Genomic DNA, 15,903 nt, shown 5'->3' on the forward strand with positions numbered 1-15,903 from the left:
GACTTGTGAGCTTAGTATTAGAAGGATCCATGAGGGTATCAGGTCCAATACTGTGCCCAGTCCATACCTGATGGTTGTTGTCTCCACATTGATCTCTTTCAATCATGGGAAACTTCAATACCTCTCAAGACCCATTGCATCTTTGGACTGCTCCATTAGAAAGTTATTTCTTATATTCAGCCAAAATCTGCATTTGTGAAAAATTCACTCAGTAGTGGCAAATGGTAGCATCTAAAACAGCAGAGAAGTCACTTCCCTCTTTTACCCGACAAACATTCACAAGTATGAGGAGAGCTGTCATAGGTTCTGAGCTTCCTCTTCCTCAGTCTAAATATCTACAAGTCCTTCAACTATTTCACATCAATTATGATTTAGGTGATTTTTTTAAATTATTATAGCCTCAGGACCACTATTCAGTTTTCTGAAACTAGCAGGGATAATTATAGAAGTAAAAATAGGAGACACCATATCAAGTGCTTTGCAAGAATTCAAATATGTAATATCCCCTTGTACCCCTCTCATCTTCTAATTTCACAACGCTATTAGAAAACCCATTAAGCGTGACGGGAAATGATTATTCTTTATAAAAATATCATGTTGCTATTGTTCAAGACTCCATTATTCTCCAGATATTTATTTTGTCCTTCTTTTAAAAATGAAAGAGATAAGAAAATAAGAGCCTGGAAAATGCTTCTTGGTATCTTAAGTAATTTGGATTCAACAAATGTCAATGTGACATGAAAATTTCTCTTGAGATTTTCCTGTTTCTTTTCCAGTAACTGCTTACTATTTCATACATTGTTCTCTGGACTTGATTCCTGTCATTGACTGGGAATGGAATAGAACTGGAACAGCAGCCATTTAGGAGCAGTTAGCATGCTGAGAGGCAGGAGAACGTGTAGAGCCCTCTGCTGAAGGAACAAATGGAAATGGAGCTTTGAGAGCTCTACAAATATCTCAGAAATGGCCATGAACCATCCTCTTGTCAATAGCATTGGAGCTACAAATACTAGAAATACTATATGTAGCTGCAATAGGTGGTTACCTCCCCAGTTTGATCTCATGTATTAGCAGTGGTACTCAAGGATTCCCTCCACTTCACCCAAAAGCATCTTCAATGGCCTTCCACAGTGCCCAAAATTTTCACTCTAAGAAATATGTTCCTTTGAATTGAACCATTACATCTTGAAAATTTCCCAAAACATAAACCTCTTTTAGAATGACTCATCAAGCTAAAAGCATTCATGAGTCCCTTGTTATAGATTCATTTATCGGATTGCTTTTCAAAGGTACTGCTAGCTGAAAACAGGGCCCTCAAATATAAGAGGTAAGTTCTGATAAGGGCAAGGAACAGAGCCAGAGCATGGGATAAGGTAATCTTGGATGAGGGTCACTGGAATTGGAAGCTCTAAGAAGTCAGTGACAGTCAGGAGTGTGCTCTGGATGTTCAAAGGAAGAAGACCAGGGAGAGAGGAGCAGGAAGGGCAGACCATTCTTCAATGTGAAATGTTTCTGGCCAAGAATATGAAAAGAAGCTGAGAACAGCATGAAGAATAAGTAAAGGGCTGCAGCCACCACATCGCAGGCCAGTCAAACTCCCATGATGCCAGGTCACTAGACAACAGCTCCAAAATTGGCATATGTCCTCGTTTCCATCCCTTACCTCATAAAAATATAAAAGGAATAGATGAGACATTATGTTAAGTGAAAGAAGCCAGACGTAGAAGGACAAATATTTAATGGTTCCATTTATATGAAATATCCAGAATACACATTCTTGTAGTTGCCTAGGGCTGAGGGAGGGGAAAAATGAAAAGTGAACACAAATACATATGAAATTTCTTCATAGGGTGATCAAAATATTCTGAAATTGGATATGGTTAAGGCTACACAACTCTCTGAATGTACCAGAAACCACAGAAATGCACGTTTTAGAAGGGTGAATTTTATGGTATACAAATCATTTCTCAACAATTTTCTTTTAAATTAAAAAAGAAGAGTATGTGACCCTTTCATCAACTGGATCTTGAGAAAATCAAAGATAAACTGTATCATTGGGAGTATGTCTTGCTCTAAAAAGATTTGAAATTCCATTTCTTTCTCCTCCTAACTCATGGCAAGCTTCAAGTTGGTCCATTGCCAGGTGGTGGTGCCCACGGATGGGCCCAGGCCCTTGTGAAGAGCTCACACACTGACACCTCAGCATGTAGGCAGTTGCTAGCTAGATAGCAGACTGACTTTGGTGGTGGTTCAGTCCTAAATCCTAACGAAAAGTAATTCTGAGACAGAACAAGGTCACATACTGGAAATAAATTCCATCATTTTCACTTCCTCCCTCTGAGATGTTAATGAAAGAAGCTGCTCTGCATAATATGGGACATCTTTCCAAATTCACAGTAACATTATTGGCAGAATCAGAAGCAGGTGCAAGAAAGTCAAACCATCCCCCTCTCACTCCTTGCCATCATGTAAGAACTTCAGAACCTTTGTAGACACACAAACGGTTCTGTACCATGAGAATCTGTTGCAGATTAAACCATATTTTAATGAGATCCTTCTAGTACTTTCACAACTAAACTTCCTTCAGGAGGATCAATTATGTCACAGTGGTTACAGCTAGCCTCAAGCATACTTGTTCTATAATTTAGAGGCCACAAAGCAGGAAAGTGTCTAGAGACAAAAAAAAAAAAAAAAAAAAAAAAAAAAAATTGAAAGAGGTGCAAATGCCTGAGGCCAGGTTTCTAATCAGAGCTCCTTATCCTTATCGGTTCACCTTTGTTTCAACCCACAGGATGCCTACCCTTTTGAGAAGAGCGAAGGAAACAGAAAAGTCAGTGAACCTTGACCTGTGGCCCAACTAGTAAAATCTCAGAAAGGTTCTTTTTAAAAAGAGTTGAATCTGTTGTAGCAGATAGCTTCAAATGAAAAATTTTGTATATTTTCTTTTTCCTTGAGATTCCAGAGAATAAGACCATTTCCTAGTTTAGATAAAAATGTTTGTTATCTTTGTGTTTTCAAAATGATGTGCGGCCAGATTTAAAAGGATTTTAAAAATTAAAATGACTGCCTTTCACAGCTGATTATAGCCTTTTAATTCCGGACAAACTTGACCCAAAGTCAGGCCTATACACAGACTGCACTCCAGGTGTGAGAAGCCTCATACCGGGTCCCATCATGAAATGCCCTAGGCAATACCCTGTGCCAAGAGGCCTACAGATCAGGAGCTACCAAAGTATTCTGCTTCTTCTGGCCTAATAGTCCTCTACTGCCTATCCCAGTTGCCCCTTAGAGCATGGATGACTGGAAGACACAAGGCCCTAATAGTTGGTGTACATTAAGTTTTGTTGAAGTTCTTTTGATCAGCAGTTTTGATGTCAGAGATATTCTGTCATGTTCTAAAAGAAAACTGTTGTACTTTCAATTTGTTGAGGACTTTTTAATATTGCTAAGGAATTTGGACAACAGATGTCCCTATCTTATCTCTGAGATCAGATAAGTGGCTTAGGGTTAGTGTTGGGCTGTCTGTCTGTACATACAACTTGATAATAAAACAGTGATTTTACACTTTGGTAGAGTGCTTATGGCTATCAAACCAAAGCCTAAAATGGTTAGTCCCTCTGCAGTGGCTGCTTCTTCAACCCCTAGTTCAATGGTTCCTAAATTTTATTTTGCATCAGAATTGCCAGTCAACTTTGTTAATGATAAAATTTCCAGGCGCCATCTCCACCCAAGATTCTGATTCAATAGGGCTAGGGAGAACCCTAGGAAAGTGCACAAGCACAAGAATCCAAATGATTCTGATGCAGATGGTGCAGAGAGAACCTTTTGAAGAATCTTCCTTAGAACTTTGCCCATCCACCAAGCAAAATATGCAATCACCTTGACGTCATCTTAGGAGGCAAAGCCCAGAGGGATTGGGTCACGTTTGGCTTGCACGCCTGACTAAATGATCCCCATAGAGTCTCTCTAAATGCCGCAATCTGAGTTAGGAATTGGTGTGTCCCGTTAGATTTGGCTTGTTCAATGATACTGATGACTCTCTATTTGCTTTTACTTGCCACTCGTGGATACCTTGTGCACCCTAGAAACAGAGATACCAGACATAGGTAAGCAAATCACATCGGCAGCTGCCTAATGCCCCTTCTCGCCTAAGAGACTACCTCCTAATAATGTGTTAACAGGGACATTTTTCTTCCTAAATAAGGTTAAAGAATAGTGTGAACTTAAATTTGGAAGTTATAACTCAGGTAAGTGTCTTCCAAAAGAAGATGGGTCCGCTATGTAGGAATTTGCTGGATGATCAGAAAATACTGAAAAGAAAACAATTTATAAGTGAAAGCTACAGTTCAGTACTTCATGGGAAAGGAAGGCCTTAAGCCTCATTATGTTTCCCTAAGGTGATAACACAAATGAGTTGGTAAGTTCAAATAGATTTGATGTTTTCAAGTTGCAGGTACAGAGAGAGGTAATACGGCAATCTCCCTAGATCCAGAAATATAGTTGTCAAGTGTATTAAGAGATAGTGACCATGATGACCTTTAATATGATTTTTTTCTTTTTTTCTTTTATGTGACCTCAATGTTTCTATTTCTTTCCACCAAAAATAGTAGGAAATCCTTAAACTGACCATTTACAGACAGTGGCACATAGTTCTGACATTAATCACAATAAATATTTCTATTCAATTTGTTTATGCATTACACTTGTCAAAACGGTTCTAAATTACATGAAATTGCAAAGGAGAAAATTGAATTTGTTCACTTCTGACGATTGAATTGTCATCAAAATGGCACTGATAGGGTTTCTAATCTGGATTTCATTTGGGCAATGCCACTTCCTAAATGCCACTGCAGAAGATCAGCCTTGCTACTTTGGCATAACTGATTCCTTAAGCAAATTAAGTTGGTTGTCAAATTGCTTACTGGTAAAATGTTGCACAGTATTAATTATAAACATTAATTGCCCATTTAACAATCTATGTGATTTTAACTAGTGTGAATGAAGTGATCTTTGCTAAGTTGAAGGGCATGGCTTGAATGTAAAACTAACCGAAAGGTGGTAGTAAGCCTAACACACAAGTTATAAAAGAAATCTTCACATTGTCTCAAATTACAATTTGCATTGAGACACAAGGGATTAAAGCAAATTGGAATATAGTTCAGTGGTTTCACTTTCTCAGGTATGGCATGTTTTTCAGAAAGTAAAAAGAAATCAGTCTCCAAAGAGCTGAAGTGCACTTGAGAAATGGCATGAAATGGCAGCTTATGTATTGATAGGAGGGACCTTCCTGACTGCTGGCTATCAAGAAAATAGCATTAATCAGATTTGAATTTGGTATGTTGGGCTATTCTATTTTCTAAAGGCCAGTACGCAGAGTTTGAGAACAGCCTGGCTGAACAAAATAGGACATGTTGCTCATTAGAAGGCAGGAATACTGATTTGTTTTGCTGCCTTCAGAGCAAGAGTATTCTGATGGTATTTTGCACCCAAAATCACATATAATCTAGTTTAATCTTGGTCCAGGCCCAAACTTGTTAGTGACCTTGGACAAGCTCCCTATGTGTCTGGATTTCCCCAGCTGAGACATGAGGAGATTACTAATTCTAACTTTCCTCACAGGCACATTGGGGATATTCAATAATGAATGAATGTGCTGCATTCCAAAGTGCTTTTGTGCAAATAACATTTCTCTTGGAAAAATAGCCTATGGACTCTTCCTAAACAAAGCATGATTAATCTGGCTGAATTAAAACTCCACAAACTGGCTATCAAAGTTTTGTAGTTATTTCAGAGAAGGATTGTGACCCCTTCTTTATTCTAGAAAGATCTGAACACATTGGAAAAATTTTACTCTGAAGGCAAAACTTTAATTATATATGTAAAGACTTTTACTCAAACCCCTATTGAAGCAGCTTTTCCCAAAGAGATGCCTTGTCTGGTATCACTGCCAAATCAATTCTGGAGTTTGTTGGGGCCCTTTATAGTTTATTTACAGCACCCGTTACGGTGGTTCCAGGGTTGAAGGTGTCCCTGGAATCTACTGGATTCTCTTACTTGATGAAGGTAAGTAGGGAAAAATGAAGTATTCCAATTGAACCTAATTTTTCCAATTAAAACTATAAACAGTCTCAAATTAGTGTTTGCCAGCCTGATTATTATTAACATAAGTAATTATGCTTGGAGGACAAATATAATTACAACTACAATAATAACATTCCAGTCCTTAAAGGTATCTTGATTGTACTGACTGCCTTCTCCCCTCCATTTTGCCTAAGTAGCAAGGCCTGAACTCTTTTATGTCTTAGTTTCATATCCTGTAGTTCAGTTTAGTTCAGCACTTACTGAGCACCAATCCTGTCAGATCCTCTGTTGGCACTGAGGATAGAGAGATGAACATGGTTCCTGCCTGCAAAGAGCTCACAGTGCAGTTGGAGAGAAAGATGTGTTAGGAAAAAAAAATAGTCCTTACACCCAGCACCCAGATACTGGTTTCTAATACCATTCTCCAATAAAGGGAACCGGGAGGTCTTTGGAGAAATGGCTGATTCTAGGATTGGGGCAGGGGATATACTAGATGAGCCCAGAGCATCTTATAGTACCAGAGAGAAAGGAAGGGCTAAAAAAAATAAAATCCCACATTGATGGGGATATGGCAGAGGGACCCATGCATCAACAAAAAGAGCTCCTAATGGCTAAAGCTGGAATAACTTGAGCAACAAAATAAAGTAGCATTGGATTTAATGCAAAGTATAAAATAAATATCCATGAGTCCATACTGATATAAATAAATGGTTGAATTCATAATAAATAGAGAAGAGATAAAGTTCCCATTTAGAAGAATTCCAAATAATTTATGTAGATACTTCACCCTCAAGGAAGTGGAACGTAACTCTCTACTCCTTAAGTGTTGGCTATGCATAGTTCCTTCCTTCCAAAGAGTAAAGTATGGGAAGTGGGGAGAAAGAGTATCCTTAAGGTGAAGAAATCTGACAAACACTATTTCAGCCAGGAAATCAAGGACAAACCCATTAGTGGCACATCATGTTGCTACTATGTACCCTTGATATAATTTGATCAGAATGGCACATTATTACCTCTGTGATCTTCCTCCCAAAAGCCCATCACTGCTGTCTAACTATAAGAAAAAACAATCAGACAATTTCAGTTAAGGGTATTCTACAAAATACCTGACCAGTACTCCTCAAAACTGTTAAGGTCACGAAAAACAAGAAAAGTCTGAGAAACTGTCACAGCACAGAAGAGCCTAAGAAGACATGACGACTAAATATAATTTGTTATCGTGGATGGGATCCTGGAGCAGAAAAAGAATATTAGGTAAAAACTAAGGAAATCTAATAAGTATGGACTTCATTTAATAGGTTTTAAAAATAATGCTAATACCATATGATAGGTGCTGCTAAGACACAAGTCCCTCCTCTTTACTAATTTCTCTCCCTCTGTTTCTCCTGTTATAACACTTGGACTCATGGCAGTCATATCCTGTCTAGTTATCTGTCTCTCCCACTAGACTGTGAGTTTCATAAAGAAAGAAGCTGTGTGTGTCTTGCACACAAGTAGGTCTCTAGACCATAGCACAGTTCTTGGATTTATCAAGTATGCACTTAATAAATGATTTTTAATGAATTAGTAAGCAAATATGCAATACTCAGATGGTACCAAGGAAGTAGTTCAGATGAGAGACGATGAGGCTTTAGACTAATGATAGCAGACATAAAGAGAAGTGGGAAGACTGGTGAAGAATTTAGAAAATGGAATTTAAAAACCAGGTTTCACTGGATAGGGGAAATGGTGGAAAGGAGGAGGTAGAAAAGAATGGCTTCTGGTTTCTGGCTTTGACAACTGAGCGTTAGGCAGAGGTATGGGCAATGAGCATATCAGAGATAAACAAGACAAGATTGCTCTCCCCCAAGCTCTCATAGTTTATTGCAACATTGGGGGCAGGAGGGGGAGATGCAAACACATAAACAAATAATTTAATATGATTTGTAATCCCCAGAATAGACGTAAGATAATGCAGATAACCCAGACTGAAGAAGAGAAGACTGGGAAAGTTTGCTTCAGGAGATGATGCCCAAATAAAGCCTCAACAGGCATGTGAGAATGAATTAAGAGAAGAAAGGCTTGGCTAACACATCAAGAAACATTACAAAGTTTTTAAAGATGGGAGCCAAATGATCAGAATAACTCTGGAGGCAGAATGGGAAAAATTGATTTAAGATTTCAAAAACACGTCCTACATGTCAAACTATAGAAAATATTCCAGGCCAGAGATGTTGAAAGATAGAACTAATGTAATGGCGTAGGGATGGAAGATGAGGATGTTTCTGAAAATTAGTTTATGGACACAATTGCATGTGGAGAGCAAAGGAGGGATTAGGAATGACTTCCAGGTTTCGGGTTTGGATGATGTCAGTATTACATGAACCTTAGGTTCAAGTAAAATGTCTCCAAAATTAAGGTTATCGTAGCCATTGAAATGTAGAAAGAATCAAAATAATAAACAAACTCAGCCATGTATACAGATAAAAATAACTTGAGATGCCACGTGAATATGTAATAGAAAAGTTTCAAGAATGGCAAAATCCAAACAAAGTAACTTTAGGTGATTACACAATCATATAATTGCCATTATAACTTTAAAAATGTTAAATATAATCAGTTCCATGATGTCCTAAAAGAACAAAAAACGGATTAGAAAAGTGTAGTAGTCAATTGAAAAAGGGAAGCTTGGAGAGGAGTTTGGCAGTGTATCTCCAGCGTGATCCTCCCTTAGCGACACTGCTTGAGTTTTGGACATGCCTTTCAGTTGACAACTGGAGCCTGGAGGATGGTACTATCCACAAGTGAGGCGGGAAGCCCAGCAGAGAGGGAGTAGGTTTATGAGGGATGCGGAAAGCAGGAAAAGAAAGTAACTTCTGTTTTGGATATGTTGAGTTTGAGATGACTGCTGAGACACCCAGCAATCATCTAGTAGGTAATTGAATAACTGAGTATGGAGAATAAGAGAAAAATAATCTCCTAAGATTTTCTGTCTTCTGTTTCTTTCTACCCCCAAATGGATGGTATTGGAATGTCAGCATTATTATGGGTTAGCAGTACACATTAGATTTGTTTCATACCTAGACCCACTACTAGATAAACAAAGAAGTATCCATCAAGGTCATCTCCTTGATACATAAAAAGGAAGATAAATGAATTCACTCATCTGTCAAAAGATTTTTCTATTTGTGACAAAAGGCTGAGCCCAGGGGGTTTGTATTGAAAAATTGCCTTGAATAACTTTACTTTTCTCTTCCTTAGCACAAGTCCTGCTCACAAATACTATCTGGCTATGGACCCTGTGTCTGAGTCACTCTATTTGTCAGACACCAATACTCGCAAAGTCTACAAGTTGAAATCTCTTATGGAGACGAAAGAGCTGTCCAAGAATTTTGAAGTGGTGGCAGGAACTGGTGATCAGTGCCTTCCCTTTGATCAGAGTCATTGTGGAGATGGTGGGAGAGCATCGGAAGCTTCGCTGAATAGCCCTCGAGGTAAAAAAAATATATATATATATATATACACACACACACACACATACACACACACACACACACACACACACCCTTTGGTCATCTAAAGATTTTATTTGACTTTAGAAAATCCTGAGACTATTGTCACACTTTAGCCCATCCAATTGCCTCAATATTTTGCCTCTGGGAGCCAAAATATTGAAGTCTGTCCCAGTAGACACATCCAAGGCACATAATACATTTTAGCCAATATGTATTAGTATGGTCATAGCTGTTATTAAAAGAATGAAATGCTTTCTTTTCTAGTTGATAAATAACCATTAGCCAGAACCCTCAGAGTGCCTCCCTGGCACCCCAACCTCTCCCCAGAGTTACCTCCTGGAAACTCCCTACAGTCCAGCAAACAAAGCGTTAACCTGGCCCAGCAGAGAGTCTGCAGGCCCCTGCTTTAGCTCTTTAGCCAGCATTTCTTGGGATCAGGTCTGTGCCTGCCTTCCACCACTGTTAAGTATGTTGAGTATCTCATAGATGCTAAACATTCCTGACTTTTGCTTAGCAAAAGTTATGAACCTTTAATGAATCTTTCTTCCATTAATTTATCTGAATCATTCTGGAAACTACTTATATTTTCAGTTTATATTGTCTCTAGAATAACAATTCCAATTTTTTTTCTGTTGCTTTCTGTGGAGTTTTGCCTTATTTTTATTTGTCCTAAATTTACTTCTCGGTCTTCAAGGACCAACCTTCAATTCAATTGTGGAGAATCTAATGAACAAATCTGTCTCTTGACTAACTTCTGGATTTTCTGGATTAGATCATATGCCAATCTTAGGCCACTAAGTTGAAGGATAGTCAGCTTTTAAGTCTGTCATCATATATCACTGACCCTGTCGCCTTAATTATTTAACTGTTCTTCTCGATTCCTTCTCCAAGATATTTGTATGTGTGTGTGTGCATCTGCATGCATGCAAAGATGCGTGCATTTATGTTAGTGATTTTACAAATTATTCATTTTACTAGGTTTATAAAGCCATCATATTTTCTTAGTTATACAAATAATACAAGCATTTGTTGCAGAAAAATTAGAAAAGGGAAAACAAAAATATTTAATTAAAGTCATCCATAAGCCTACCACACATAGAAAACCACTGTTAACATTTTAGTATTTATCCTTCTAGACTTTTTCCATGCATATCAGATATTTTAATTCTCTAAGAGTAGAATTATATTACACAATGCTGTTCTGTAACCCGTTTTACACACAGTGTATTATGAACATCTTTCCATGCCAATAAATATAGTGAGGTCAGTGTGTTTAATTTATTAGCTGGTCACTTTAAATTTTAAGAGGTTACTCTTTAACCATTTGACATTTGCTATATGGGGATTGAATTCCTACTAGTATCACAGTTTAAAGCTTTCACTTTCTTCAAGGCCTTTGTCTTTTATAAAGCCCCTCTGGCTAACCCCGTACCATTAAATCTGAATTTATTTAACAGTGTCTACACTACCCAATTAGCACTTAATTTTATTTTGCCTTCTTTTGCTTCCCATGCTTTCATGAATGGGAGGTTTTTTTCTTCTGAAATAAGTTGCTTGAGATGGGAAACCACATCTAATATTTTGGAATTTTCCCCACTTCCCCACCAACTTCTAGCATAACGTGGGACCCACTACACATGCTTATTGTGTAATCGATCAATTAAGTAACTCTTATCTATGCCAGGAATTCCTAAAAGGAATTTCAATAGTGTTTACAGGGGGTGACTTATTTTCCCTAAGGGAACACAAGCCCCCCAAGTATTAGGGTAAATTTTTTCTTTATTTATCTGTGCCAGCTGTCTTTCCTTATACATAGTGGGTCCACAATAAATATTTAATGAATGAAATAAATAACTCAGGTGCAACATATAATCAGCTCATCTTTCAAGAAAATATGTTAGGCTGGGTCTCACCTTTTACACAGGTTTAAAATACTTGGGTGTATTATAAAGATTTCTGCATAAGAAATAGAGAGGAATCAAGCTTGTATTGTGCCTTAAATTGACATCCTCCTGAGTTGCTGCTAGTTTGAAAACCACTCACCTCACCTACCACATTCAACCTGCCACATAGAGAATGAATATTTCAGCTTTTCCAAATAAAGCAAATAATTGGTTCACTGCAGCTTTTTTTTTTCTTCTTGGAAAGTAGCAATAATAAAGTACTGATGAACAGGATTTACATGAACTCTTGAAGTATCAGTAATGAGAGTGCTGAAATTTATGTATCTATTAAAGTTAATATTAAACTAAGTTTTTCTTCTTGTCATAGCCACTACTGCATTTTCCTTTGGCTTGATTTACTCATCTTTCTATCCAAAAGTTTCCTTTGCCATAATCTGGTACACTTCATTCATTCCAAAGCAATAAGGAGCCTTGAGAACATCTAGCCCAGACTTCAGACAGCTAAATGTCTAGTCCATCTGGGACAGCTTACACATAACATTCCTGAAGCTGGTGTTGTCAACATCTGCTTTGATCCAGTGAGTGAACTAGAATGCTTAAAGGAGTGGGACGTGTGGTTCATACTAGGTATCCACTACATCTCCTTCAACCATGCTAACAGTGTTTGAAGACCCTGTTAGTGATCTTTATAATAACTCAGACGGCAGAACCTATGTCCAGCCATCAGTTGCCCTGAAAATGCTGGTCAGAATACTTAGGTGCCTACCTATCTCCATGCTGAATATAGTCAGTACTCACCTTTGTCAGTGAGTTAGAAGTGAGATTCTCTAAATGAGATGCTGCAGTGCAATTTCATAGACTTCCATAAAAGGAAAAATCATGCAAAAAGTTATTACAGTGTGCCAAATGAGAGGAGAGTATTGCTCATTGCTAATTTCATCTTTGAGGGTCTCCTACAGATTCTTTGTCTCTCAAGAAAGCCCAATTTGTTTGTTTTTTGCTTTAAAACTACCCTTTACATCTGCTCCTTCTTCATTTAACTTAGTAGACAGCAAATGTATAATGGATTTCTTTAAGGAGAGATTTGATTTTTCCCTCCACCTAGAAGCTAATAAGGAAAAGCTGTAGATCAGTAGAAAATGGAAATGTACATCTAGGGAGCACCATTTCTAGGTTAGGGAAGAGAGCTTGCTCTAAGACTAACAAGCAACATATTGCAATTATAGGAAGGCTCTCCAACATGTCCTTAATTACGCAAGGTAAGTCAAATAAATGTTAATCCGTAAGACAGCTAATTTACTCTCTAAATGTATTCTAAAAATAGAGTGAAATAAAATTTGCTTTTGAGATCATTCATTCTAAATTCGGAGTAAATTATCTAATGGGATTAAAAACCAGTCAGCAAAAGGTAGCAGGTCAGAAGCCATGGGGTTTTGTTGTTTTGGTTTTGTTTTTCTTTTTTTAGAAATAGCAGCAAGTTTTGGTAAATACCAGGTGAGGGAGCCTGGACTTTCTTTTTCAATACATGTAATATCCATGTTTTCTTTGAATGACTCTGTGCAAGTCATTGTACCTCACTGTGGTTTCATTTACCTGAACACTAAGATAGACTGAATAGTGCCATTGACTAACTTTATGACGTTGAGCATTTAAACACTGGGTCCTGAATTTCTTCAGTTGTAAACTGAAGGGCTCAGGATGATCTCCCTTTCAGCTCTAATGTATTAAAATAACTATAACTTGCTGAGTACCTAATGTGTGCCATACACTGTACTAGATATTTTACATAAAGTTTCTCTGATCTTCACGACAATGCGTAACATAAATAGTATTATTCCCATTGTACAGAAGAGGAAACAGAGATTCAGACAGGTGAACAAATTTACCCGAACACACCTGTACATGTACCACTGAAGCTAAAATAAAAGTTATTTTTTTAGAAAGACATTTACCCAATGTCACAGTTTACAGATAATAACACCAATTCAAACTAGGTCTGCCTGACTCCGAAAAACCCATGATGCCATTTTTAAAAAGCCTCACACTTTACTTCACCACACCACACTGCCTGCCTTTCTGCTAAAATCCACGATCTCTGGGAAGGTTAGAAACACTGGAAAAAAATGCTTTTTAATCTAAGGACATGTATTCAATGGGAACGAAATATTTTTATTTCCAAGCTGAATAACTTTGAGTCTAGTTTCCTTTTCCTATTAAAACCATTTCTCAGATTTTTCTGACCTAGTAGTGTACCCGTATTGCACTACATAGATAGCATTTACATACTCTGTAAATGTAATTATTCAAATAAATCTCCAGGAAACCTTGTCACTTCTCTTTGGAAGATTCTGTAATTAGAAACTTCACCAAATTTTCCTTAAGGGACACAGGCAGGAAACCTTCATTTTATTAAATTTCTTGACTACAGTAGTAACTACAAATTTTGTTTGAAGGAAAAATGGAAGCGTCCCTGAATAGAATTTCATATGATAGCCCCTGGGTACTTCTCCTGGGAGGAAGTCTTTATCTGATCCAGTTTTATGCACTTTGATTTGAATCCCAATAAAGAGAAACGTTTGCTATTTTTCTCATCAATACTTCAATGTAATAGGACAAAGAAAAAAAGTTTAGCAAAGAGGTTGACGGAGTACTAATCCCTAGCATTGTATATGAGTTTGAATTGACTTTGAAAGATGCTTTTAAAACATGCATGGATGATGTAGTTGAAACTTAGGTTCCATTTATTATTTTTACTGCAACTTTCTTTAATTCTACAGAGAACTCAAACTAATGAGTCATGTAATAGATGACCAAGTACTTAAGCAGAATGTGAAATGGTACTAGATGGGGATATAAAATAAAATTTGCGACAAGCTGGATGCATTTATTTTTTTAAAGTAGATACAGAGGGTGAAGGAGTGACTGGACAGGATGAAATTAATCAATGACTTAATTTGGTTCTCTTGGACCCCACCAAGGGTTATATCTCTATTTTCATATACATCTTCAAGCAAACTGACCTCAGAACTCAGCAGGAGCAGAACTTAGGCAATATCTAGACAAGTGCAAACAGCCTCTGAGCTGTTTCATAGAAAGGAAATGATCCTTAAATCTTGAAGGCTCCCAAAATTGTTTTTAGGGTATTCATGACACTAGCCTTACAGGATTCATCTTAATTTTATTGGAAATTAAGAAATCTGGAAATAATAAAATCTACACACAAACAGTCTGTTTTTGTCCGTATCCAGATCTAGCTGAAGTGTGCATCCTGAAGCCCTACTCATTTTCCTGGCATCTGCATGCTATTGTGAAAAGTCATATTTGGGGTTAATGAAAAGATGCTAAGGCTGTAATCAGTGACTTTTTGCTGCTGTCACTAGTGTCTATGTGGGAGAGAATTTAATACAAAAATAGGCATAAGAATGTTCTTTGGGTTCTCCTGTTCAATGGAAGTGGTATGGTTGTTCCTAAATTCCTTTAGCATATGATCCATCTTCATAACAAAGCCATTTAGATCGACAATAGGGACAGCCCTCAATAAAATTACAGGTAAGCCATAGCTTGAATAAAAAGAATGGTATATTTAGGAAACTGCAAATAATTCAGTATTCTTAGAGTAAGAATATTGGAGAGTAATAGGAAAGGGGAGCAGAAGCAAGAACAGGAAGTTTAGATGTTATCGTGTAGGGAAGGACTTGAAGCAGGAGAGATGTTCACCTTATTCATGCATTTTTTATAGTGTTGGTGACAGGGTAATAAATGCACTGGAGCAAAACTGGGGCAAAGAAACCACAGGGAGTACTCATATGTGTAAGATTGGCAATGGAAGGGGATCTAATGAAGGAAGCAGAGCAGAAACCTTCAGAAAAAAAGGTGGTGGGCCAAAAGAACACACTGTCCAGGAAGCCAGAGAGTAGTTAATTTCAAGGAGGTGTGAAAAACAGCCTCAAATGTCACACATTTGTGGCTATTTGATTAAGCAATGAGGAGTTCATTGGTGACTCTGCCATTGGTGGTTTGAATGGTGGTAGAGATGGAAGCCAGATTTTGGTTATTTGATGAGCCAATGAGAGATGAGAAAATAAATTTCACTAGTGAAGATCACTCTTCTGAGAAGCTTGAATGTGATAGAAGGAGTGTAAATCGTGGGAGGCCAATGAGCTCAGGAAGTGTTTTTCTATGAGGGGAGATATGGCAATGCTTATCAGTCAATGGAAAGATACAGAAGATAAGGAATAAATCAAAGCCTGGAGGAAACTGGAAGGAAGTAGTCCTTGAATAGGAGGGGAGACTAAAGAGACCATGTGTAGGTATAGGGATGAGGATCAGTTTGTAGGTAAAAGAAGCTAGAAGAGTGATGATTCTTCATCCTGATGGCCTCAGTGCTCTCAGAGAAATGGATCTGTTCTGCTGAAAATGAGGGT

General features: G+C 37.7%; 1 protein-coding gene across 1 annotated transcript in view; it reads left to right on the forward strand.

Moving 5' to 3' along the window:
* TENM1 (teneurin transmembrane protein 1) overlaps positions 1-15,903 on the forward strand; it is a 789,930-nt gene that overhangs the window by 679,281 nt on the left and 94,746 nt on the right. The window contains exons 23-24 of the mRNA XM_012475269.3: positions 4,086-4,106; positions 9,322-9,554. Of these exons, the coding sequence (XP_012330692.2) occupies positions 4,086-4,106; positions 9,322-9,554 (254 nt within the window). The remainder of the gene's footprint in view (positions 1-4,085; positions 4,107-9,321; positions 9,555-15,903) is intronic.

Source organism: Aotus nancymaae, unplaced genomic scaffold, assembly GCF_030222135.1.
Source record: "Aotus nancymaae isolate 86718 unplaced genomic scaffold, 86718_ANA_hifiasm-v0.15.2.pri h1tg000004l, whole genome shotgun sequence".
Lineage (NCBI taxonomy): Eukaryota > Metazoa > Chordata > Mammalia > Primates > Aotidae > Aotus > Aotus nancymaae.